General features: G+C 39.7%; 2 protein-coding genes across 7 annotated transcripts in view; one reads left to right on the top strand and one right to left on the bottom strand.

The window, feature by feature from the left end:
• The window catches only part of METTL4 (methyltransferase like 4), a 31,770-nt gene extending 31,677 nt beyond the window's left edge, over positions 1-93 (bottom strand). The window contains exon 1 of the mRNA XM_030552861.1: positions 6-93. The gene's annotated coding sequence lies outside the window, so the exon portion shown is untranslated. The remainder of the gene's footprint in view (positions 1-5) is intronic.
• Positions 5-25,503, top strand: NDC80 (NDC80 kinetochore complex component). Of its 6 annotated transcripts, none has more exons than XM_030552854.1 (17): positions 5-86; positions 4,416-4,526; positions 5,965-6,051; positions 6,755-6,878; positions 7,012-7,181; positions 9,179-9,281; positions 10,174-10,260; positions 14,059-14,152; positions 15,367-15,473; positions 16,450-16,594; positions 17,464-17,669; positions 18,920-19,072; positions 19,575-19,664; positions 22,171-22,263; positions 23,452-23,582; positions 24,182-24,284; positions 24,854-25,503. In XM_030552854.1, the coding sequence occupies exons 2-17, from the start codon at positions 4,426-4,428 to the stop codon at positions 24,974-24,976; spliced, it is 1,917 nt and encodes a 638-aa protein (XP_030408714.1). In that variant the 5' UTR covers positions 5-86; positions 4,416-4,425; the 3' UTR covers positions 24,977-25,503. The 6 variants fall into 6 exon arrangements, with proteins under 6 accessions (XP_030408714.1, XP_030408715.1, XP_030408712.1 ...); XM_030552855.1 differs by having other exon boundaries at positions 51-112; XM_030552852.1 differs by lacking the exon at positions 5-86 and adding an exon at positions 115-197.
• Positions 25,504-26,309: the final 806 nt, after the last annotated feature.

The following is a 26,309-nucleotide window of genomic DNA, read 5'->3' as shown; positions in this document are numbered from 1 at the left end:
AATACCGTCCGGAGGAGAACGGAAGTGAAGTCACCACCGTTCGACGATGCTCCAAGCCTGTGGCAGAGTCTCTCAGCTCGCCTGACGTAAGACGCTCGGCTGCCCGCATTGGGTAGGACGCGGAGTGACGCAGGTGGCGGGTGGATTTGAAATTGGGACGGGAAGAAGAAAAAGTTGCGGCGGCTGTAACAGCGACAGTGAGTGAGTGAGGGGTGGTTGGTTCCGGCGCGGCTGTGGCAGGAGAGGACGGGAGGGAGGGATCCTCTGGGGGTTGCTGGGGCACCGGGCGGTCTGGCTGGCGCCAGAGCAGGAGCCTCCCGCTCGAGCCCCCTCCCGCTTTGCTCTCCGGCCTACAGGCGCAGTTGCTAGTAGCTTCCGCTCCCCGGCGGGCCTGGGCAGAGTCCCCAGGGGCTGCCACCCCTCCCCCCCCCGCCCATTGGCCTCGAACTCCCAGTGACTACTGCAAGCAGCCCAGGAGATTTCATAGGAGATTTTAAGGAAATGACATTGCGGCATAAGGGGGTGGGGGCCTCCTAGAATAGCTTCAGTCACAGGAGGCAACCCTACTCAGGACCCATCTGCCTGTAAGAGAAGGGGGGGGGAGTGTCTCACAGAGCCCTCGCCCTACCTGCCTGCTAGGGGGGGCTGGGGCATGGGCAGGTCCTACTGGCAACTAGCCAGTCCCAAGCCACCACTATAGTCCTCCCACCTCTCCCCCCATACACACGCACACACTCCATGTACACATGCCTGGTTTGGCCTGGATTTTGCAGCTCTATCTGTGCGAAGCGCACCTGCTGCAGCAAAAAGATCGCACAGGGGAAAGGGTTAATCTCAGTGCAATATATTAAAATGGAGTGCATGTCCTCCTCTGAGCCAACAGGCTGATGGGTACATTGTCTCTTTAGCGATAGCAGACGTGGTAATTTCTGGAAATATCTAATGATGGGGTCTGGATATTGCAAGGGAATGCTCTTTGAGGGGGGTTTGAAGATTGGGGTGCACCTAATGTTAACGTCTAAGGTAAGGATAGGATTACCTGAGTCCTGAGGAGAGTGCCTGAGGGCTTGTCTACATCAGAAAGTTGCAGCGCTGGTGAGGGAGTTACAGCGCTGCAACTTAGGAGGTGTACACATCTGCAGGGCACCACCAGCGCTGCAACTCCCTGTTTGCAGCGCTGGCCGTACTCCCGTTTTGTCTCGGGTGTAGAGGATCCAGCGCTGGTGATCCAGCGCTGGTAATCAAGTATAGACACTTACCAGCGCTTTTCTTGACCTCCGTGGAATAAGCAGGTATCCCAGCATACCTGAGGAAGCCTCTGGTAATCAAACTGGTCTCCTTCCCCAGCTTGCTCTCGCGTTCCCCGAACCCCGAGCAAGCAGGTCTCCTTCCCTGAGGTTTGCTGGGTGGTTCCGGGAACGCGAGAGCAAACCGCGGCGAAGCTGGTCTCCTTTCCCGGTTTGCTCTCGCGTTCCCCGAACAAGCAGGTCTCCTTCCCTGCGGTTTGCAGAGTGGTTCGGGGAACGCGAGAGCAAACCGCGGCGAAGCTGGTCTCCTTTCCCGGTTTGCTCTCGCGTTCCCCGAGCAAGCAGGTCTCCTTCCCTGCGGTTTGCAGAGTGGTTCGGGGAACGCGAGAGCAAACCGCGGCGAAGCTGGTCTCCTTTCCCGGTTTGCTCTCTCGTTCCCCGAACAAGCAGGTCTCCTTCCCTGCGGTTTGCAGAGTGGTTCGGGGAACGCGAGAGCAAACCGCGGCGAAGCTGGTCTCCTTTCCCGGTTTGCTCTCGCGTTCCCCGAACCCCCCTTGAAGCCGCCCAACAGCGCTGCAGTGTGGCCACATCTAACACCACTTGCAGCGCTGGTTGCTGTAAGTGTGGCCACTCTGCAGCGCTGGCCCTATACAGCTGTACTAATACAGCTGTAACAACCAGCGCTGCAAAATTTTAGATGTAGACATGGCCTGAGTTGTTGAAAGGCTGGTGCCTTTCCCATCCCAGGGAACTCGTGCATTCTTCCCAAGATACACAAGCAGGAAACCCAGGCAGATGCATCATATATGAGTGTGGTATTCCTACTGAACAAATATAAGGACTTATAGAACTTGTCTTCAAACCATACAAAGGGCAAGTTTCCTCCAAGATTCAATGGACTTTGTCCAGAAACTTTGCAACTTTAACAGCTTCCTTTAGAACACTATATTTACCACCATGGATGCCCCTTCCCTATACACCAACAACCCTCACCATGATGGCATCGCTGCCTGCCTCAAATATCTAAAAGACAGGGGGCAACACACATCCATCCCATCACAAAACTCACCCATTTCATTCTCCATAGCAACGTTACATTCAACAACACACACTTTGCCCAAACCATGGGAACAGACAACAGCTCCCCAATATGTCACCCTTTTCATGGGCCACCTCTAGGAAGAATTTCTGGAAAAATGCACCATGAAATCAATGGTATACCTGAGATGCATCAGTGATGTTTTCATCATTAGACAAACAACCTCAGTTCCCTCATAGATTTCCACCACAACTTCAACAGCCACCTCCCATATATCAAACTCTCTCTACAACACTTGCCCATCAGCATCAACTTCCTGGACATCATGATTAGCTCCATCAATGGAACCCTACAGATAACTATATATAAGAAATCCATGGATCACCATATTTAACTTCACAGATCCAGTAGCTACCCCAGACATGCCAAAAAATCTTTTATCTACACCCAAGCAAGAATATGTTTAGAGGGAAAAAAACTGGGATATGCATCTTAACACATTTAAAACCTCCTTCACCAAACAAAGACACTGCACCAGAGAAGTAGATCACATCATGGAATGGGCCACCTAGATTCCCTGAGAGCCTGCTCAATACAGAAATAATAACCCCACTGACCACACATGCCTAGTTGTCACCTAGCATCCCACACTGGAACCTGTACAAAATATCATCAAACAGCTATAACCCATACTTGATGGGGACCTCATCCTGAATGATTTCTTTCTGGAACTCCCTTTTTTGGTATTCAAACAACTCCCACAACCTTGCCATGCTCATGAGAAGCAACCTCCCTACAGACTAGGACACACAAAGTCAAAGCAACCCCAGACCCTGCCAGAATAACAAATGAAAAACTTGCAGACATACCTCCACTACTACAGTGATCAATCACCGTTCTCACCCGTAACTCATCTTTCAAGATCCATATATCCTACAGACGCCTATCACAATATGTGCTGTACTTCATCCAGTGCATCAAATCCCCCAACAACAACAATGTGGGTGAAGCCAGGCAATCACTACACTCTCAAATGAACTCTCACAGAAAAAAAGAATACAAAAATACCCTGTCATCCATAGGTGAACACTTCACAAAGCAGTCAATCCATATCTGACCTCTCAGTCCTCATCCTGAGAGGAAACCTGTAAAACACCTTGAAAAGATGAACTTGGGAGCTTAAATTCATAACTCTGCTAGATACCAAAAAAATCATAGATTCATTAGACACTGGTTTTATGTTTCATTACAATATTCTGTAACCCAGTAACCCTCTTTTGACTTATGGCTGCAGAAGAATTAACAGTCCACTTCATTTTAAATGGTCTCTTGCAACATGTGTTAACTTCTCATGCTAAAGAATCTATTCCTCTTTATATTCACTATGACACTTAGGGTGTGGCTGCACTTGCAGCCTTACAGCGCTGCCGCGGGAGCACTCCTGCAGCAGCGCTTTGAAGTGCGAGTGTGGTCGCGGCGCCAGCGCTGGGAGAGAGGTCTCCCAGCGCTGCAGGTACTCCACCTCCTTGTGGGGATTAGCTTTGCAGCGCTGTAACTTGCTGCGCTCAGGGGGTCTTTTTTCACACACCCTGAGCAAGAAAGTTGCTGTGCTGTAAAGCGCCAGTGTAGCCAAGGCCTCAGATTACTTTTCCCTGACCTGAAGAAGAGCTCTATGTAGTTCAAAAACTTCTTTTTCACTAGCAGAAGTTGGTCTAATCCTCACCCACCTTGTCTCTCTAATATCCTGGAACTAACACTGCATACAGGAGTGGTGAAATTGTTCCTTTAAATGTTTAATGCAGTTATCATTGGTCTTCAGAGTTAGCACATCAATAAGGTGAATGAGACAGGTCATCCCTTTGATAAAGCTCTTGTTTCAGAGTCTATCTGCAGGCTCAGGCAGTATACATTTGGGAAATTTACTTTGCAGCTATAATGACTAACTATTTTTTTCTTAAACAAAACTTCAATTTCTTCAGGAATGCTAGGGCCATCAGATATGCTGGTCCAACATACCAACCAAGCCTAGTTCAATCCAGTCCCTGCACATAATGGCTGTGTGTTACAAGAAGAATGATGTTCCTTGACATTGTGACTTTCCTGTAATACCAACATAATTTACCTTGTAGTTTATTCACAATGCGGCGCAGCTCGAGTACCACTGGTAGCAGTAGTAGGCAATCCATGATGCCTCTGAGAGTGCAGGATACCAACAAGATGGGTCTTCATACACCTCAGGCGTAAGTGTCACTGATCAAGTAATTTAGAGTGGATTTTCACAAAGGTAATTGTTAATCCCACTGGGTTAAGCACGTCTAAGTCACTGCAGGGTCAGATCCATAAACAACAATTTGTGTAATGGTATTAGCTTTAATGCCATAATTTATGTTTGCATGCAAATATGGTCAATTCTTTGGGAGAATAAAATTTTATTATTTTATTTTCCTGGCTTCCATGTGACTAAAATTTCATATTTTAACTTTTTTTTTGTTGCATTATCAAGTACAGAACACCCTGGCAACATTGTTTTTATACAATTGACAGTCTCCAAAGAATATATTTAATTGGTCAGCAGCACCAAGTAACTTTTAATTCTAGAATGCTTAGTCTAGCTCAGGGTGGATAAAAATTGGTGCTTTTAAAAAAATAAAATAAAATCTGATTTTTTTTTAAATTTAAATATAGGTTTATTTTTAAAAAATAAACCAATTTAAAATTGTCAACCTGTGCTAAGGCCTTAATTTAGTATAATCTATTATGATCATTTAAATTAAATGCAAAAAATAATTTTAAGCAATCTGTGTTTGTAGCCAATTTTTAAAGACTGTTCCACCAGTTCAGTGCTTTGTCACTGTGTAAGTACCCGGAACCAGTGCTTGTTGAAGAAGCAGTTGCCTTTTCTGCAGGTGCACAGCAGAATGTTTTTTTCATTTCAGTTTATTCAACTAGTTCAGCATTAAGAAACCAGTTGGGCACTGAACCCAGAAAGCTTGTTTTCCTTTCCCAATCTAAAAATAAAAACTTGGTCTGAGAGGATATCTGTTAGTTTTAAAATCTTGCAGGACACAGTGACCAGAAACAATCAGTTCAATTCTTTAACTACAGATAATACTTCCTTTTTTAATAAGTCAGTTTTAAATGCAAATCATGTTCACATTTTTTGATAAATGTTTTTTTCTTGTGTACCCTGCATATTTAAAGTGGTTTTATTTAATAAAAAGAGAGTATCGGTTTTGTGCATTTTAAACTGAATTTGAATTTCCACCCAAGTAGACCTTGACTATATTGCAAATATAAAGTTAATCTAATTAATATGTCAAATTTAAAAATCTGAATAAACGTACCTTAAGCTATATAATTGCTTGCTTAAATGTATGTAGGCATTTTGTATCTTCCTGGTAACAAAAAGCAGCAGCATATTTATTGTAAAGGTTATATTTAGCTGTAAATCAGTATGTTTTAACGGTTACCAATAAATGAAAGTCAGCCTTTCTTTAGGACAGTAATTAAAAAGTACTAATGCAAAACGCAATTAAAATTGGTGACAAATCTATCCACCCTAGTCTAACTTGCCTTCTGTTAGGAATATGTGCTGTAGTTTTCTTAAGTGAGCATAAAGGTGAAATTATTGTAATATCAGTAACTTACACAAACTTTTTTTTTTTTTTTTTGATTAAGGCAAGACCGAACAAACTTTGGGAAGCTGAGTATGAGTAAACCTGCATCTGGTACCTCAGAAAGAAAAATCAGCTTCTTTGGTAAAAGGTATTGGTGATAGGGCTCTATATGGTAAATGTAAAAAGTAATTGAACAATTTTTTAAAGATCTCTGCAGTTTTGTTTTCCCTAGAAAGATTTCTATTGGGGAAGGAGGGATTTGGGCACTTTGGTGTAGGAGGAGCTTCATAACTCTATCTCTCGCCTCACAAGGGTTGAGCAGTACAGAGCTCATGTTCCTGTGCAGATCACTGACTTCCCCTCAGAAGCCACAGTAAGGGGAGAGGCAATGGGACAAGTCTTTAGTGGGCTGTACTGCTCTGCTCCCACATGCATTTTTTTCTCAGTTAGACCAGAGTTGGGGATAATAAGCTAGAAGATGGGGACCACCAAAAACTTCAGTGATAGGATGAAGGTAAGGAAGATGAGAATTTATTTTTGAAATCTAAGGATATGGTTTATATCAGTTTATTTTGGCTATTAGTCCAATTAACTATTGTTATTCAGCTAGTATTAAAACTAAGGCTTTGTCTACATGGAGACATTGATTAGCATAGATAATGCAAAATAACTTATTCTGCAATAACTATTTCAGAATAACTTCCTGTGTGGATACCCTGTTCCGGAATACAAATGACAAAGCAGAGTAATTATTCTTAATAAAAGTGATTAAGTGAAGAAAAGTAAATAAGCTTAAGAACACTACAGTTATAGTCTACAGGTATCTAAACTTTTTTTTTTTTTTTCCATAGAACTAGTGGTCCAGGGGGTTCACGTAACAGTCAGTATGGTGTGTTTGGTACAGAAAAGATCAAGGATCCCAGGCCACTTCATGACAAGGCATTCATCCAACAGTGTATTCGACAGCTCTGTGAGGTATTTTGCTATTTTCTTTAAATGTTTGGTTTAAATCATAAAGGTTAAATCTACCTTTTTCCTTTCCCTCAAACCTAGCTTTTGTCTAGACCCTACCTACACACACTAGTAATATGCATGTATCTTTTCTCAGTTTCTTGTAGAGAATGGCTATGCCCATAATGTCTCCATGAAATCACTCCAATCTCCATCCGTTAAGGACTTCTTAAAGATCTTCACTTTTATCTATGGCTTCCTGTGCCCTTATGAGCTTCCTGATTCTAAGTTTGAAGAGGAAATCCCCAGAATTTTTAAAGAGCTTGGGTATGCATCAGGAATTCATTTTTATTGATTTCTTATTGTAAAAGTGCATGGTAAAACTTAAAATTGTGTAGTACAAACTCCTTCCCCAGCATTGTTATTGGTCCTGTTTGTTTTGTTTAGGAGGTGGCTTGTTGGATGTAGAGGGTTTTTGAGGGTGCATTTCACTCAAGCTGGACAATTAGCTATAGTCATAGTAATCTTTGGTGTTACTTAGAAATAGTAGTAGGTCCAACATTTTTAAAAAATCTTAAATGTTGGTAGTCTCCAAATTTCCAAGTTTATGGGGCAGTGTGAATTGCATTTAACTCATCCTGTGAGGTGCCTTGTGCTGATAGAGAGGCTGATGATTGCCATCATCTCATATTGATACCTTTGAGTCAAGCATACTCACCATGTCAAATATGTGAGGTCTTTGGTTTGTATTATCTAGTAGAAATTTTGAAAAGAAGGGTCCTTTCCAGTGGCCTTACTTTGTGATACTGAGAAACTAACTGTTTTACTAGAAACCAGGTAACCAAAATACAATCCTGGGTAACAGTCAAAACATGGTAATGATTCTTGGAATTAAGACTGTTTGAGAAACTTGTCTCCAGAGCTGGAGGATGGATTTAAATAATTATTTTTTGTAAAAAACTGAATCTGGGTGTTTAAAGAACATTTACATTTAGCACACTTTAGCAGCAAAACGTTTTTAGCTCATTGCCCTATAAATCTAAACTAATTTTGTGTAGCTGGCATCCAAAATCAGAACAAAATGTGCACTTTTCCAAACATTGAATTTCAGAAGATTTCCAAACTATGTCTGTAGTTAGCAGTGCAACATCCAGGTGTTATATATTTATGAACTTCCTCAGTAACTTGCATGTCAAATTTTGTCAGATTACAGATGTTGTTTTAGTTAGCTCCCAGCAGTGTAAATTCAACCTAGGATCTGAAAACTATGCTATTTCTGCCTAATATCACATGATCTTTAGTTCACAACCACTTTTGCAAGCCAGTCTGGCATTTAGAGAGCCCCAGAAGTGAGAATTTCATTTAGTGGGGACTTGGGTGGTCTTCCTCTGTTTCTCTTGTCCAGTTGGTTAGGAGTGGGTGGGCTTCAGACCTGCCTCCACCATTACCACATCCCCCAGTGCAGGAGAAGATCGGTCAGTACACCTCTACCTTGATATAATGCAACCCAGTATAACATGAATTTGGATATAACGCGGTAAAGCAGTGCTCTGTGGGACGGGGCTGCGCACTTGGGTGGATCAAAGCAAGTTCGATATAACGCAGTTTCATCTATAACATGGTAAAAAATTTTGGCTCCTGAGAACAGCTTTATATCGAGGTAGAGGTGTACTTCACATGTTGGAATTCTTTTTTCCTTCCTTACCTCATCACCCACACCCTACCTTCCAGGCCTCTCTGCCTCTTTTCCTAGCACCTATTTAAATAGTTCCCTCTCCTTCCATCTAGCACTACTGTGGATGTCTCTTGCATCAAAATAGCCTAAGAAGGAGAAAGGGGAGAATCATTCCAAGTGGGGAGATATCAGGTGGGGAGGCAGAGCATCAAAGGAGAGTCACGACCGAGAGTTGCCCCCAGCACCAGACTAGAAAGAGGAAAATGGGAGGGATGTGTCTTGCAATATGGTGAGCAAATGGAAATTGTGGGAATAGTTTGAGGACATTCCTTCTGGCTTCAGCACTACCCTTGTCTACGCAACAAACCTCCACCTCCTCAGTCCAAGAAGACATTAAACTCCTGTCATCACCAGCTGAAATATTTTGCTATTGGAACTTAGCTGATTTTATTATTTTTTATTTTTTTCATACGTGATATAAAGTAGAATCTACTTTGCTCTTCTGTAGCTGCTTCATAGAAGCACATCCTTTTTTTATTGGTAAGGTGAGCCTCAAGGTGTATGTAAGAAGGCCATTTTGTGTAGTCAGGGTATTTTTACCAGAATAAAACTTTTATTTGAGAAATGCTCTGATTCTTTTTCCTTATAGGTATCCCTTTGCATTGTCAAAAAGCTCTATGTACACAGTGGGGGCTCCACACACTTGGCCTCAGATTGTAGCAGCTTTGGTTTGGCTAATCGATTGTGTCAAGGTACTATCTGACTTCACTGAGCAGAATAACTTTGATTTCATGTATGGAGTGTTGTTGTAGGCTAGAATGTTAGATATCTTAATGAGTGACTTTTGAAATAGCCTAAACACTACAATAAGAAAGCAAAAAAATTGTCAGATGACATTTTTAGTTATGATGTAACTTAAGAGCTAGACTTTAGCCTTATTTTTATAATGGTATATCATATGACTTTATTTTAATTTTATATTTACACCTCTTGTTAAGCTAACTTGTGATGTTGATTAATACGTACACTAAAACAAGGTAGCTGCATGGAAGTAAAAATTAAATATATGAACACTTTAAAAAATGTGGACTGAATTCAAAGAGGGTATGTAAGTTAGGGCTTGAAAAATCCACTTGCTTCTGAGGAGCTTCCCTTTTGCTCCCCTTGTGACCATGGCCATCTGCTTCAGTTTATTAAATTTAAACTGTAAGGGTAGAATTTTCAATAGAAATGTAGGACACCTGTCCCACAATGGGATGTGTGTGCCTGTGTCTTGAGCACTCTTGAAAAGCCAACCCTAAATCTTCCAGTATTTATGGCTGCAAAGATACATTTGGCTTACATTCAGAAGGTTAAATGATACAATTTTGTTATATAGAGTCTCTAAACAGTTCTTCTTCCTCTCTTGTGAGACTCAGCTTGGCAACATAACAGTAGAATTAAACTAACAAAACTTATTTTCACTGCTGCTATTCAGAAATTACCATCAAAAAGGGAGATATTGGTCCAGTGATGCTAATTTTGCATCCATGGACTTTTTCGTAAAATGAATGTGATACTCTAATCCAGGAACTGGTAGAGGTCTTCACAGACTGCATTCTCTGGAGTACTATTAACTTCATATACCATTAATTCCCCTTCTAGTTGTATTCTGCCATGAGGGAAAACACACCCTTTGATGAAGGACAGACCTGGGAAGGAGAAACGGAAGATGGAATTGTACATCATAAGGTACCATAACAATTTACCAGTGACTATAGTAACTACTCATCTAGAACAGTGGTCCCCACAATTTTCAGAGTCATTGTCCGCCAGGGCCATCATGGCTGCGGTTCCAGGGGAGCAACAGGGTAAAGAAGGCTGAAGCTGGAGGCAGGTGTGGGGCCAGGAACAGGACTGAGGCTGGGGGCAGGGGTGAGGGCTGGGGGCAGAGGCGCAGCTGGGCTGCGGACGAGGGCTGAGGCTTGAGATGGGGCTGGAAGCCGGGGTCCTAGCTGGGGGCAGGGCCAGAGCAGAGCTGGAGTGGAGCTGGACAGGGTGGTGCTCCCTCTCTGCCCCCTGTGGGGGCTGGCCCCGGTCCCATTGCTTCTCTCTGAATGTTTTTCCACACCCTTCCCCTAAGGGGGTGCGCCCCACAGTTTGGGAACCTCTGACCTAGATTCTGAAGTATACTGTCATAAGACAATGTGTATAACTCATTAAAATTTTAAGCTACTTTAATTCGGCTTTCAGTTTTCTTGGTCAGTTTTACACCTTTAATGCTATTTTCACAAAATCATGACTGCAATGTAAATTAGCTTAATAAAGTAACAGTTTGTACTAGTGTCTTTTTTTTTTTAATTGTAAGATTGTACTATGTAATGTTTGCAGATTGTACTATGTAATAAAGCATAAGCTTTATTGTATTGGCAGGATTATTGGCTGGACTGTTTACCTCAACCTAAATTATTTTTTAAAATAAGATAAATTTCTTAGCAAAGGCACTCATCCTCCTTTTGTCTGAGCTCTGGTAAATTACAGCTAAAACTACTTCCCTGAATGTGGGTCAACACCAGATTAATAGTCTCAAGTGTTCTACTTCAGGATGGAAACTGTTTATTAAAATAAAATAGGAATCCTTTGATTTTTATGATTCTATCACATACTGCTTCTGCTCCTCGGGAGGAGAGAAGAGTGGGGGTGTCATCCTGCTTTTCATTTTCCTCTCTTGGCATGGTGTAAAAGATTTCCTCTGTTTGGAACTTTGTTCTTTTCTTATTAAATTGCAATACTGTCCTGAACAGTAACTCCATTTAAAAAAGGTAGGGTTTCTTTCTTATGGGGGTGACGCTTCACCACCATCTGCCCTTAGCATGAAGTAGTCTTGTCTGTGCCTTATGTAGATCAATTCCCTGACTCCATCATTCTCTGGCAACACAAGCACTGCCTTTCAGTTTCTTTGCATAGGTTATCAATAGGCACATGCCAACCCCCAAGTCTTCCAAGCATCCCTCTGAAGTGTCAAGCCCCTGTTCCACTGAACACTCGCAGAACTCTGAGATTCACTGCTCCCAAGGGAATAGTACACCATCTTATTAGTTTTAATTCAGGATTATTTGCCTTCCCACTTAACCCACAGCACTCAGATATATGTATAGTAAAAACAAGAATAAGTTTGTTCTTTGATAATAAAGATTCAAATGATAGTAAGAATATTGGAAATATGGTTACACACAAAACAAAATCATAACAGGCTTTCTAGACCTAAACCTAACTCACAAGACCGTCTCTTTCTGCTATGGGAGAGCTTACCACAAGTTCTTATAAGAATTTTCAGCCAGGATGGCCGAGAGCTCCCTTTCATAAAATCAAGCCCACTGGCAGCTTGACTTCACAGATTAAAAGATGCCAAAGTATGTCTCTACACTCCCAAATATACCAGACCAAACCTTTGATTTTTTCACCTGAAAACAGGGTTCTCCATCCACCCTGCTTCTCCATTCCCCTCTTCCCCTGACACCTCTCCATCCCCATTAGGGTTACCAACCCTTCAGGGTTGTCCTGGAGTCTTCAGGAATTAAAAATTAATCTTTAATTAAAGATTATCATGTGAAGAAACCTCCCGGAATACATCCAACCAAAATTGGCAAACCTAATCCCCATTTACCCCTTCTTGTTAATTCTCTTCTAAAGTCTCCAAGTTCTTCATTAGCATTTGAATCAGTATGCTAATAGACTTCTATTGTGAGATACTGGATACTGAATTGTCCACCAGGGAGATAAGTGTCTCCCATCTTCTGTCTGGAGAAGGTTGTCTCCAGATACTCTATCCTGGAGTGTTCTGCCTTTAACTACCAGGCCTAAAGAACATAATTTTCAGTATATATTCATAATACCTCACTTATTTCCTGTACGGACATCTGTTGATGATTATGATGACCAGTGTGACTGGCTTTCATTAGAGACCTTACATGACATTTTTTTGGTAAATCCAGAGGATCCCTTTACCCCGGGCCCTCTGCCAGTTGGCATCAAGAGGTCCTTTAGTCACAGATGCTTCCAGTTCAGATCTTCATTTTTACTTTTAAACTGGGTAAAACTTTTGTCTAACTGCTAGCCCTGCAACCTAACCCTAGATCTAAAAGCCAAGTTTCATTCTTTCCTCCTGTTATCAGTAATAAAAGTTCTGCCCTGAGTTAAAGCTATGCAGTACTTTTCAGTGGAGTTGCATAGTTTGACAGAAGGCAAAATTGGACCTATAGAATTGTTATTAGCAGTGATGTACAAGCAAGAAAGAACCATGGATGAATTTTCGATCCTGGGGTGAGGTTGCAGGGCTAGCAAAAAACTGTTTTTTAAAAAGAACCTCTGTAAACTGAACAAATATGAGCTGGAATTAACATAAAACAAAAGACACACAATACCACTTTCTGTTGCTCTTGAGAGAACTGCAGTGCAAAATTGCTAACAAATTACAATCTTGGGGATTCCTGGATTATATGGACACCTTCCCCAACAATATAGGCTACATCCTCTGTCAGAGGACTATATCAGATCATCCCTCATACATCTAATTTTTAAAACATACAAAACCACCAAAAATAGACTTTTTTGATAGACTTACCGCTGCAAATACCATTTCATCTTCCTCCCTTCTCCTTTGCATCTAAATTCAATTGAATACCCAATCTATTCTTTCTGTCTTTAATTCACTCTTATATGGGTTTTCTCTTCATACTTTGCTCTCCATGCTCACTTGTTTTTTCCAGTATTTCTTGAGCATCTTGGTTGATGACTTTTACTCCTGCTCCTCTCCCTCTTCAGCTCAAACTGAACTCACCCTTTTGCCTCTAATTTTTCCTCTTCCCCATTATGTACCATTGAATCCTCATCCATTCTGCCTTGATTTCTGTACACTTTCCTGTACATCTTTGCTCTCCTCCAAGCCATGCAGAATGCTGCTTCAAAAAAATTTCCCCTCATGCCTCTTGATATATGTCCCATATTTAAATCCTTTCATTTGCTATATGAAGGTCAAGTGTTTGGATCTTGCCTTCAAATTTCTGAACTCTGCTACAGCTTACATCATGTTCTTTTCATCCTGTTCTTGTTTTCACTCCATTGCCTCTCACTGTTCTCTTTGTATTCTTCTGCATTCTCATCTGTGTACCTTCTTTTTTTTATGCTTAGAATAGTCTCTTTCCTATGCACCATATAGTTATGCTATCTTAATTCAAACTATTTAAAAATAACCTAACAGGAATAAAACAAACAGTTCTAAGAGTTAATGGTCATTTGATCAGTTGGTGTATAGTGAGTCTGAACTGTATTCTGTTTTTTAATTTAGAATGTAAATCCCTTGCCCAGGACCCTGTCTGTCTGTATTGTAAAGAGTTGAGCACATGGGACAGTGCTTAATAAATAAACTGATAACCAAAAAGATCTGTTAAGATGTTCAATTTAATTCCACTTGCTGAGTGGAACTGGATATCCAGATGCTTAGAAGCTTTTGGCTTTCCTTTATGCAAGTTTTTTAAATTGTATTTTCAGCTTTTTATGGACTACACTGTAAAGTGCTATGAGCACTTCATGAAGGGTGGAGACACTTTTGAGGAGTTTGATGCAGAAGTACAGTTAAAGCTAAGTAAGTTTTTTCTTTTTGTGGCTGGAGGGATTAGTCTATATTTGGCCATAAATTGTTTCAATTAAAAGTGAAATTCTTCTCTGTAAAGTGCCTAGTTGTAACTAAAAGATTGATTCCATGTTTCTCTCTTGCTTGCAAATTTGATATGAAATAAAAGGATGGATTTTTCCACCCCCCTCCAAACTGCCAACCATGCAGTCAAGTGAGGTTGTCTTCATCTTATGTATCATCTGCAGTAATGCAGGTTGGTCACCCTATGCCCTCAGCGATACCCGTGCAATCCTGTGTTATCAGTGGTATTCTATGGGTGTAACTTATTGGAATGCATTATGCAATGCTGTTGATGCAAAGATGAAATAGCATTTGCTGCTCATTCTTACCTCTGGCACAGCAGGGCTGACAAATAAAAGGCAATCCAAATTTCCTTTTCTCACTAAAAGGTGCAGATGTGACTGACTACATACAGGGCAGATCAGATGAGTAAGAACGTTCCACTTCTGCAGTCTCTTTTCGGGGCCTGTGTGGTTCCACACTGTATTGCAGAGCTTCTCAAACTGACCTGTGAAGTACTTGCTGATGGTCTGAAAAGTGTTGGCAAGTTGTATGGTGCAGCTCCTTGTTTTCACCTGCTTCTACAGGCATCCAACACAGAGCCTGTCAAAACAGCTGAAAACAAGGAGAGCGCTTCACTCAGTCCCTCAGTGGCTGTTGCTTACGTAGGAGCCACTCTCAGACTAGAGGCACCAATAGGACTGGAGTTGCCTGCTAATGGAGCCATTAGTAGGAGAGGAGACATGAGTTATCAGTGAGAGAGGAAAATTCAAAAGGAAAGAGAACCAGGCAGCTGTCCAGCATGTGCAGGGTGCAAGGGAAGAGACAACTCAGATTGTTGGGAGGCACATGGGAGGAAAAGAAGAGCATCATTGTTAGAGGAGCAGAGTGAGAAAGTGACCATTCCCCACCTGCCCTTATCACAGTTTTTACATAAGTAATATATTGCACAATCACAAATGGGGCTACACTTGAGATGTTGTGAGGGATTTGGTTCATGAGGTGAACACTGAGAATTAAATGAAAACTATAACCTTTTGAAAAGTGTGTCTATTGAAAAAATGGGTGTCTGGTGTGCTATAATAAAAGCAACTGCCATGGCATTATGCAGTATGGATGTTGATGTTTTAGGACAGCAGTCTAACTTCTTTGTTTCCTTTCAGAGGATTTGTTTAATGTAGATGAATTCCAGGTGGAGGCTCTAGCAGCAGAAAACAAAAGGCTGCATGAAGAGATTGCAAGACTAGAGAAAGAAAGGGAAAGTGAGCCGGTTAGTACATATGCCCATATAAGTGAAGGGGAGCTGTTTTTTAACATGATTTATATTGATGTTCTGGGTCCTCTCGCACATTTCTTGGAAATAATATTTCCATAGCAAGGCATTGATACCACAGCAGTAAGACAGGCAAACTGATGTGGCTCTTTCATGCTAGAATAAAATGTAAATATTCTTTCAGATGTTCCAAGCGACTCACGCTGACCCTGGATATCATTTGTGCTCTATATCAATGCAATATAATTTTATTGGGAAGGCTTGAGTCACAGTTGGGTATTGTGTAGATACTTTCAAATAATGGAAGACTTTGCAATGTTCACAGTTTAGCCAATGTAATTCTAAGCACTGTTTATCCAACAAGATTTCTCTCCAAGGACTTAATATCTGGGGGGTGGGAGAGTACAGGACAAAGTGGCAGCAACTTATCAAAATGTTTGTTTTGTAAGAAAGCATTATGTATTTGAAAAGTCAGTTCAAGTATTTTAAATATATATTTACTGAAATATAAATTGTCTCAGTAGCTAGGTAACTGGCAAACTGAGACTACTTTTCCTGTGCAAAATGTGCTTGTTTTACTGTTGTCCCCTCTCCGCTGTTTCCACCATCTGTTGTGTCTTGTCATAACCCTAAATTGCAAGTTCTCTGAGGTGGAACTAGCTTATTGCTGGTTGTCCAGTGCCTAGCACAACTGGGCCTTTATCCTTGATACACGCTTCTAAGTAGTATTGTGATGCAAACAAAGTGTCAGAGGCTTTTGGATTGAAATGTTTGAGATTAATAAAGCTGTTGGGAATGCCTAAGGCTTTAGCCACTAAAAAGAGGGAGAGAGTATAAAGAAAAACATCATCAGCCTAACAAAGCTGCCTGTAATCACAGCACAGTTCTGTGTAGAAAGTAAAAATGATTTTATTTCTACAAATTCTCTAAGTGAAAGGTTGGTGTTTTTTTTTCCCCCTTCTCCCCACAAAAGGATCGTTTAGTGTCATTGAAAAAACTGAAATCTTCTTTGCAAGCAGATGTTCAGAAATATCAGGCTTACATGGCTAATCTGGAGTCTCATGCAGCCATCCTTGACCAAAAAGTGAAAGGAATTAATGGGCAACTTGAAACAGCAGGTGAGGAAGAAGCACTGTTCACAAATGATTGACCATGCTAAAAACAACTTGGTTCAGCTGTAAGTGTGTGAAATATTTATTGTGCATATCATGATCCTACAGAGAAACTTTCCTATATAGATTCCTAACAAAACAGATTTTCATTAGATTTGTAGCCACTCTGTAGGCTCTGAGAAGAATGGGGTGAGGAAATGCCAAGCGAGTGATTACTTCCTAGACCAATGTATAGATCACTTTTTAAAATGTATAGGCTGATAATTAAGAACCTATTAGTTGATCCTAATTTTTTATTTATATATTTTAACATCTAAAACACAGGTTCTCAAACTGGTGGTCATGAAGTTATTCCATGTTTTTAATTTATAAGTGGGGCTGCACTCAGAGGCTCGTTGTGGGAAAGGAGACGCCAGTACAGAAAGCTTGAAAACACTGATCTAGAACTAGGTTTACTCCAAAACTGAGTGAAAGCATCCCTATCTTGTTTGTAAAGCATTTTGGGATTCTTTTTATACAAAAATAATCTATCTAAATGTAAGAGTCTATTATTAATTTTAGTGTGTACTTATTGATTTCCTTTCCACATTAATATTTAATTGGCAAAACATCTGATTCTAACTTGTTTTAACTAGAAATTGCCAAAACTTCTGAAACAATCACCTTTTCTTTTGCTAAAAGTTAAAATATAGCTGATTTGAGTCACATTAGACATGTTAGCTCCAAGGCTCAGAAATATATGTCACGTATTAAATTAGGAAACTTTTAAGAAAGCAAAGTATGAACTAATATGGAGTAGTTATAATGCTTACATGAGGCTGCCATTAACTAGTCTGAGTTTCTAATAGATCTAAAAAAACATTTTGTAAATTCAGAAATGGAAGTTGAAGCGATGAAGCAGGAGAATGCACGCCTCCAGCACATCTTTGATAACCAGAAGTACTCAGTTGCAGACATTGAGAGAATAAATCATGAAAGGGATGAACTACAGCAAACAATCAACAAGCTGACCAAAGAACTGGAGGCAGAAGAGCACCAATTATGGAATGAAGAGATGAAATATGCTAGAGGGAAAGAGGCGGTATGTGAAATCAGTACTATCTGTGAGAGGCGATTGTCAGTTTGCATCCTTAAAACTTACTTCAAGATTAGTCAAAAACTGAAATTTAAGACACTGTTGCCAATTAGTTTCCTAAATTCAACAGTAGCAGTAATGTGTCTGTTTAATGTGTCTGTCTTTTTAATCTGTTTAAAAGGTCTGTATTTATTCTTATCATGAACAAACACTTCTTTCTTGCCCACATCTCTTTTCAAGTGGAGTGGAAATGTCTTTGGGATGCACAATGATTTGTGCATCGTCGATTGTATAGCAGGTATGCACCACTGATGCTGAATCACAGAAGGCGTTTTCAAAGTTGTTGGCTGTCTAAATCACTTTCCTGGAATTAAATATCCCTAATGTAATTTATGACATTTTAGCACTTTAATTTGCATTAATATTTCTCTGAGCTCTTAGGACCAAACTCATCCTTCAATTCCACTGAATTCAGCCCTGCTGAAAGGATGAGTTTGGCCCTTAGTATGCTAATTAAAATGGCAGTTTTTTAAAGTTGCTACTTGTTGGACAAAGCACACCAAAAAAAAAAATTCTGCTCAAACACTGTATAACTTTACATATCGCTTGCTTATAGCTGTAAAATACAAAGCTAATGCAAAATAAAAATAAAATAGATGTTGCACTATTGCTAAGTAACACCTAGGGATCAGGAAACAGGCCAATTTTGAAACTCTCTAGGTATGAAATCATTAAAATAACGTGTTAGGCCATTCAATTGTGTATGTGTCGTGTTCATAACTCTTGCTCCCTACACCAATGTTTATAACTCTTGCTCCCTACGCTAGAAGCATTGCAGTTATGAGAGATGTTTGCCTTTTTTTGGAGCCTTACAAACTAGTCATAAGTATCCATCTCCTAGCTTTGAGAGTCAGTACCCAAATTAAAACTCAAGAGTAGTTATACTTCATGAGAAGAAAATACAATAAGTCAAATAAGGAAACTGTTCAATCTCACCTGTATACGTTATGAAATTTCTGAGAGCCTATCTACAAGACTCACAGTGGTTAAACCAAAAACGCTAACTGATAAGTTGACAATTACCTGGAACTCTTGCATTTCCAAGAAGTGTGTGCACTTTATGGAGCAACTGGGCAGTCTTTTACTCAGCAAGAACAATGAGCTTGCTGCAAGGCATTAGAGTTGGATGCATGCTTAGAATATCTGTTAATTTTTGGCTTTCCACCCTCCTATTCCCCCATCCCACCCCCCAACAGATTGAAACACAACTGGCAGAGTATCACAAGCTGGCTCGAAAGCTGAAACTAATCCCAATAAGTGCAGAGAATTCCAAAGGCCATGACTTTGAGATTAAGTTTAATCCTGAAGCAGGACCAAACTGTCTAGTCAAATACAGAACTCATATTAATGTAAGTGGACACCATTATGTTTAAAAGACTGGTAATTTTATTGCTGATTCACTCTTAGGAACAGAGTTAGTACTTCATTTATAAGCAACTTTTTAAAGAAATTTTAAATTACACTTTATGTAACATCAGTACAGTCCTTTGAGACGTACTGACAGGAATGGCAAAAGGAAATATTCTAAATAACAAAATATATAGGGTGATGGGAATGGTAAGTCATTGGGGGGGGACAGACGTCACTTTCAGGGTTTTTTTTTTGTCACATACACCACCTCGAAGTCATCTTTTTTGCTTATAAAGTGGCTTGGTTGAAAGCTTGAGTCTTGTTGAAGAGATTCCAGGTTCCCATCCTTTGAGGTTTTAAGTTGTGGTGGGGCTTTTCTCTGAGCAATAATGGCTTTGTTCATTTCTAAATTATTGTAATTCTGGAGGTTTCTGGGACAATTTCCTTATTTCAATACACACCCCTTTTAAAATGGCTATTTCTTTTGTATGTACATTACAGGCTCCCCTTATGGAGCTCATAAATAGAACCGAAGAAGAAATTAGAAAAGCTACCCACAAGAAAATGGGTTTAGAGGATACATTGGAACAGGTGAGCTACACATGCTTATGGTGTCTCAATATTAAGCTTTGCTAGATCATCTATTACCAACACTTGACGACTTACACATTATAAAAACATTTTATTATTTAGTTTTTTTATTCTGGTTGTGCCCAAAGGCGTTTGTCAGGGTCAGCCAACATCCCCCATTGTACTAGGGACAGTACAAAACAAAGGTACATATGGTCCCTGCCTCAAAGACACAAAAGAAACAGAAGAGGAAGTTAGGTGGTCAAGGGTAACAAAAATAAGATGCAGTTACATAAGTTTGAGGGCTCCAAATATTGGAAAGCTCTTTTTTTTTTTTTTTAGATGAACAAATAAGTAAAATGAGCTTTCTCAGACTGCTGCCCAACCTAGCCATCACTAATTGGCTGATATCTTGTAGGTTTCAGAGTAGAATTGGACCTAGCAGGTGTCTGAAGATGGATTAGTTTGGGAAAGATGTTCCATGTGTAGGGGTTGTTGATTAATATTATAGCCAATTGATTTTGACTATATTTGCAGTTGGATATTAAAAATGCTCAAGAGACCAAATAACCAAGCTCAGCCAATTTGTCTAGACAAAACTGTGTGCTACAATACAAAAGGAAGACATGCATACACCTCCTCTGAGAACAACTTTATTTTTTTCTCTCAGCATGATTATCACACAATAGGTATGCTTCAAAGATACACCCCCAAGACCACTTACATTTATATAATGGCTGTTTACCAGTTAAAAAGTACTTTATACATCAGGTGAGATCCAACCCACCAGTTCCTTAACTTGTCCTTATCTTTGTTTTGGATACTATATTCCAAGCCAGTTGCATGTGAAGGTGCTTCTACTGGGACCTAGAACAAATGTATCTTGCCTTTGATGGGCTTCGTATTTTCTAACGCCAAAGCTGAACTCAGCTTTGCAAAGTGTTATGGGATACTTGACATGGGTGAACAGAATTGTGGGAAGAATAGTAGGTGTACATGTATTAACTAACAGGAGCAGCATTTTAAAAAGTGCAGACATGTCTGGAGGAGGAGCCAACAAAGGAGCATTCAAAGCTGGTACCGCATCAGATAGAAGAATTGTTCTTGAAATTTCTGATGAAATAACATACTGCTAAGTTTGCTGCCACTTTAACAAACACTTTTAATAGGACACCTATTACAAAATCCTCTTGTTCAGGAATTAAGACCTGTTTTTGTAGTTGTCTTAAATTGTGCCCATTGAAAAACTCAATTTAAAGATCATCCATTTAAACAGTGACCTGCATAATTAAAGGTCCTTAATGTTCTTGGACTTCACTTGGATAATCCGTGTACTCAGCAAATTTATTCTCCTCTCTGCTTTGCGGCAGAAGAGTTCCAACTCCTTCCAGTCAGTGAAGATGGCTCTAGTGGCTCAGTGAAAGCATGACGAGAACTAACCTTTCTTATATTTTCTCTTTTTAAACACATGAAAGTTGTTCATCTTCTACGCTGAGAGGGGAAAGTACATAAGTATCAAGCTTGTACCTGTGCTCAGAGTCCCAAATACTATAATCCTCACACAATGCTTATAAAAACTAATTGGGAAATTTAGTATTCACTAAATCTGAAACATATATAAACACTTCTGTCTAGAATGTTTATATGCACGCTTAACATGATTCTCCAACAAAAATGAGACCTTGATAACTGTAAAAACTCTTCAGTCCCATCAGCCTTCCTTACTGGATATGAGGATGGGCCAGTAACTGGATAAAAGAGTCAATTAGGCAGTTGTTTCAGCAAACAGGAAGCTACACTACAACATTTAAGTTGTCTGCCTCCTGCAATTGACCGTGGTTCTGATTTGATGTCATCATCAGAGCAACCCACAAATCTGTCTTCAGTCAGGGAATGAAGTGAATTCTAGAAAAAGAAAAGGATAAATTCACTTGTTTGACACGAAAGGGAACATCACTGATTTGGAAATTGTAGTTGGAGAATACTGAAGAGGAAGAATTGGTATCACAACACTTTGTTTCTACAACTTGGAACATTTAGAGATTGAAATACAAACACAGTGTACTTAGGTATTTTAAATCTTAAAGATGTGAATTAGAAGACTAAATTCCAGCATCTCCTAAATCTGATAGGAGAACATATTAGCAAGAACTCCACCATTTCCAACACAAGCCCCTTGAAACTGAAACAAGTAAGCTTTTATTTAGCAATGTGGTGTATTGAAAGTTAGTTTTTTTTTTTTCACCTCTTCCCCCAACCTCCATCCTCACTTAATCAGAGGTAATACTGATGGCAAAGGGTATAATTATCTCTGTGTACATCGTTTGTTTCACTAACAATTATTCCTTACACTGGTCCATAATAGTAGTTGATCTAAGTATTCATTTTTGGGAGTTAAAATAAGAGTCATGGGAGGATGTGGCTTCTATGTATATATTTTCTGTGAAGGTGGAAAGTACTCAAAATTGCAGGTTGGAATTTTTGCAGGACTACTGTTGGACTTTTTTTACCAACTGTGTACTTTCAGGTGAACACAATGGTATTAGAAAAGAAAAGCAGGGTTAAAATGCTTAAGGAAGAGGCCCAAAAGCTGGATGACCTTTACCACCAGAAGCTTAAGGTAGGCACTATTTATAAAGGGAGACAAATTAAATGAAGGATTTGGATAGTGAAAATCTAAAGTTGTGTTCTGACTGAACATTTGAATCTTATTGGTGCTGTCACAGCCATAAATAAACTCATACATAATTGAGAATTCAGTGCTGGAGAAAGTCTTGATCTAACATTCAGTAGAACATGTTTGGTAACGAAAAAGAACCCTCCTGTTGACTGAGTGGTCCCCTTAACATTCCCATTGCTGCTCTGGCAGCTGTCACCTTGCATAGCAACCTCTTCCCTTATGTTTGTTCTTTGTTTCCGAGAAACAATGATGCACAGAAAAAAAATGCTACTTCAAAATAAGCTAGTGTTAATGTTAAAGGTGTAGGTTTAAAAGAGGTAATAGAGCTGTAAACCACAAAAAGGGTCTGCATTACTTGGCTGCTGACGCACTAATTAGGAGTTGAAGGCAGTTGATCATCACACTCTTGCCTCACAACACACCTAAACTCAGCTATTGATACTGTGCGATTAGAGTAAGTCAACAAAATATCTAGCAGCTGTGATATTGGTAATAATACTTTCAAAACACTATACAAACATTAGAAAGACTATCAACCATTTTTTAGCAGAAGTATGACTTATCTGCTATTATGAGTAACATTTACGTTTACTAGAACTGAAAGCTTAGGAGACGGGGAATTCTTTTTGTTGGTTGTGTGCATTTGATAGCACTATGTGTATTGCCAACTTCACTCTTTCGTCTGTTTTGTTTGAGCCTTTCACAGAGGAATAGGGGAAAGAGAAGAGAAACTTTTATATATATATATATATATATATTTTAAAAGGGATATTATTGTAAAATCACAAAAATTTACAAGAGTAGTCAGGATCCAGGCGTACTCCCACTGTGAGAAAGGTGACTATTACTGCCTTAGTCCTTCAAATAACTTGCGGGGGGGTAGACTTTGGAAGGGAAGGCTGGAGCAACCCAAGCCTTGAAGAGCAGAGTGTGAGTTGTACTCCAGGGCAGTGCAAAGGGACCCCCTTGAATTCTTTCTCATTTGGTTTCCAAATAAGCTGTAGCATAGTGTTACAAGTGTATTGATTTACTAATTCTAATGTGAATATTAATAGTAAATTGAGAGAGAACAATTTATCTCTTAAAAATAAAAAATAGAACTACTAATTTATGTTGTGACCATTACAGGAAGCAGAAGAGGAAGAGAAAAAATTTGCAACTGAGCTGGAATTATTGGAGAAGCATAAACACTTACTTGAGAGTGGAATCAATGAAGGCCTCAGTGAAGCTATGAACGAGTTGCATGATGTTCAGCGGCAGTAAGTCCAACAACAGCTAGGGACTGGTTTTTGAGATATTGCACAGGTCATTCTATGTTGTGTTAACATATCTAGCATTATATGATATTATTTTTATATTTCATCAAGTGAGTAAGTACCTATTTTTCATCAGGCTCAATATCATTACCTTCCTTCTGCAAGCTTACAGCTATAAAATATTTTCCCTCCACAGTAAATGTGCTTTGCCAGGATTTTTAACCAGTCTGCCCAATAGTTGTGTTCAGTTGTCTTCCAGTGTACCTTCATATCATGTATTTGGTTATAGTGAAAGTGGAAATCCATCAAAGTTCAGTAAAGACACCTGAGTACAGTAATTCATCTAGAAGAATCCAGGAAAGCTGTATTTTGATCCTGATAGAGTTTTCTCAGTTGCTCTTATTTTCCTTGTGATCCTTTACTTTTTACTGATCAGAATAAAAATGATGCTTGATTTTCAAAATTAAGTTTAAGAAAACAAGTCTGATCTGATTCAAATAAATTATCCCATGAAGAGTTGTATTAATCTGAGCCAGAGTAAAATGATTGTTTCCACTGTGTCAACTTGTATAATTAAGAAAAGGTTTTTTTATATTCTTTAGATACCAGGTTGTTATGCAGATGACAACAGAAGAGAGTAGGAAAGTAGGTGATAATTTGAACCGTCTCTTGGAAGTGATTGCTACTCATGTAGTATCAGTAGAGGTAAGTCAAACTTGTTGCTGTCTACAATGAAATCCTTCTGGACATGGGACTTTCAGAAGGATAACTGTGCATTTATATAAAGAGTTTGCTCCTTTGAATAAAATACCCATCATACCATCTATAGTCCTGCTAAAAAGAGCTTGGAGCTTCTGATAATAAAGTTGATGGGTTTAATTCTTTGTTCAGTTAAAAGTCAGGAATGGCAACTGATACTTTATAGTCCTTCCTTGTCAGTTTTAATCTTCCTCCCTCCCTCTTCTGTGTCTCCCTAAGAATAGGATGACTTAAAATATTTCACATCTATAAATTGAGATTACTCAAAACACATGCAGCTGCAAATCCCAAATACTGAGGGATAGTTCAGTGGTTTGAGCACTGGCCAACTAAACCCAGGGGGCCATTTAGGGATTTGGGGCAAAAATCTATCTGGGGATTGGTCCTGCTTTGAGCAGGGGGTTGGACTAGATGGCCTCCTGAGGTCCCTTCCAACACTGATATTCTAAGGAGCCATTGTTCAACATTATTATAGAAAGCAATAGTTTAACTAGTTTGCTATAACTCTCTTTTAGAAATACCTGGGTGAACAGAATGTAAAGGTTGATAGAGACTTTGAAGAATTCATGTCAGAAAATTTACTGGCAAACTTAAGAGAGATCCTAGACAACTATAAAAAGAAGGCTGATGCAATGTAATTCTCAAAAAGGATGAAGAAGATAACAATTTTGGATTTGCAGAGCTCTAGAGGTATCCGTCCTTCAATGTAGGCATCACCCATCATAGATTTCCTTGTTAGCTGAATTGCTGTTATGATTCATAAACTCTTTTACAAATGTATATAGCTTTCTTTTAGTTTTTTAGTACGTGCATCATTATATAAAAAAATTAAGAGGTTAATCAAATTATTTGCAAATAAAGTAATGGATTTGTTTTTACGTTCTTTGTTATCCATTTATGCAACTATGGCACGACACAATCCAGAAAACAAATTTAATTTTGATCTCTCTGTAACTAGTAGGAGGTGTTCACATCACTTGTGTTCCTCCTAGAAACATTTAATGGGATTAAGATACAGTGCCACCTGTCTGAAAAATGACCTGGAATGGATTTATAGATGAGCCATCAAGTCCCAGGGCTTAAAGGGACACTGCCAACTTGAAAATCTGCCATCTGAAAACTGTGTATTGACTAATGTTACAATAAACCTATAAGATTACTAATAACTGAGATGAAAGAGTTTTTTCCACCATTTTTTAATTTACTGTGCATTTGACAGTATATAGCAAATGTAATTGTTTCTATTGATAGTGCACATCCTTTCCTATGCCCTGCAAGAGACAGTGTTTTGGTTTTTTAACCAGTGGCGGTAGCAGCACCAAAAGAGAACAGGCAGTAGACAGGGGAGGAGGACTGTGCTTGAGCATGTTTGGTACTGCTCATAGACCTGCTGACACCTGGCAAAGGCTTCACTGTACTTTACAAGCAACTCCTGTCTTAGATCTGACAAACTGACTACACCAATACTCCTCTTTCATGGTATTTATCCATAAAGGATAGCATGTGAGGCCGCTACTGAAAGCCTGTAATTTATCAATACTCATAATCAGTGTGAGATGTGTGTACAGTAATAATTAAGGAATAATGTAATTATATTGAAAATTATGCCTGATGGTCTTGAATGGGAAATTAGTCACTAGGAAATGATCTGTCTCAGTGATGGCCCATTCAATCAGGAGAGAGTTGTCAGCTATGGTCCTAGTTATATAGGTGCGATGATTCAAGGTAAAATATAAACTTGGATACACTTAGGAGCAGAGAATCTGGGATTTCTGTGAGTAGCCAATATAAGGGGCTGGATATCACAGGGGAATGATTCAAGGGGACTTGGGCACTCGTTAACCTGCAAGGAAAAGACAGGGCTGAGGCTGGCAGGCTTGTGGTGTTAGGGAGCTAACATCCAGCTACTTCAGGGGATAACAAAGTAATTCCAATCCTGGGTAGCCCAAGAACTGTCACACCTGCCCAAAG

This window comes from Gopherus evgoodei, chromosome 2, assembly GCF_007399415.2.
Source record: "Gopherus evgoodei ecotype Sinaloan lineage chromosome 2, rGopEvg1_v1.p, whole genome shotgun sequence".
In the NCBI taxonomy this organism is placed as follows: Eukaryota; Metazoa; Chordata; order Testudines; family Testudinidae; genus Gopherus; species Gopherus evgoodei.
This window is presented reverse-complemented; position numbering and strand designations above follow the sequence as displayed.

Excerpts from the sequence above, each read along its gene's own strand:
- NDC80 (XM_030552854.1), top strand. The coding sequence starts at position 4,426 with ATGCGGCGCAGCTCGAGTACCACTGGTAGCAGTAGTAGGCAATCCATG. Across the intron at positions 7,182-9,178 it reads AGAATTTTTAAAGAGCTTGG|GTATCCCTTTGCATTGTCAA; the intron begins GTATGCATCAGG and ends TTTTCCTTATAG. Across the intron at positions 22,264-23,451 it reads TTTACCACCAGAAGCTTAAG|GAAGCAGAAGAGGAAGAGAA; the intron begins GTAGGCACTATT and ends TGACCATTACAG.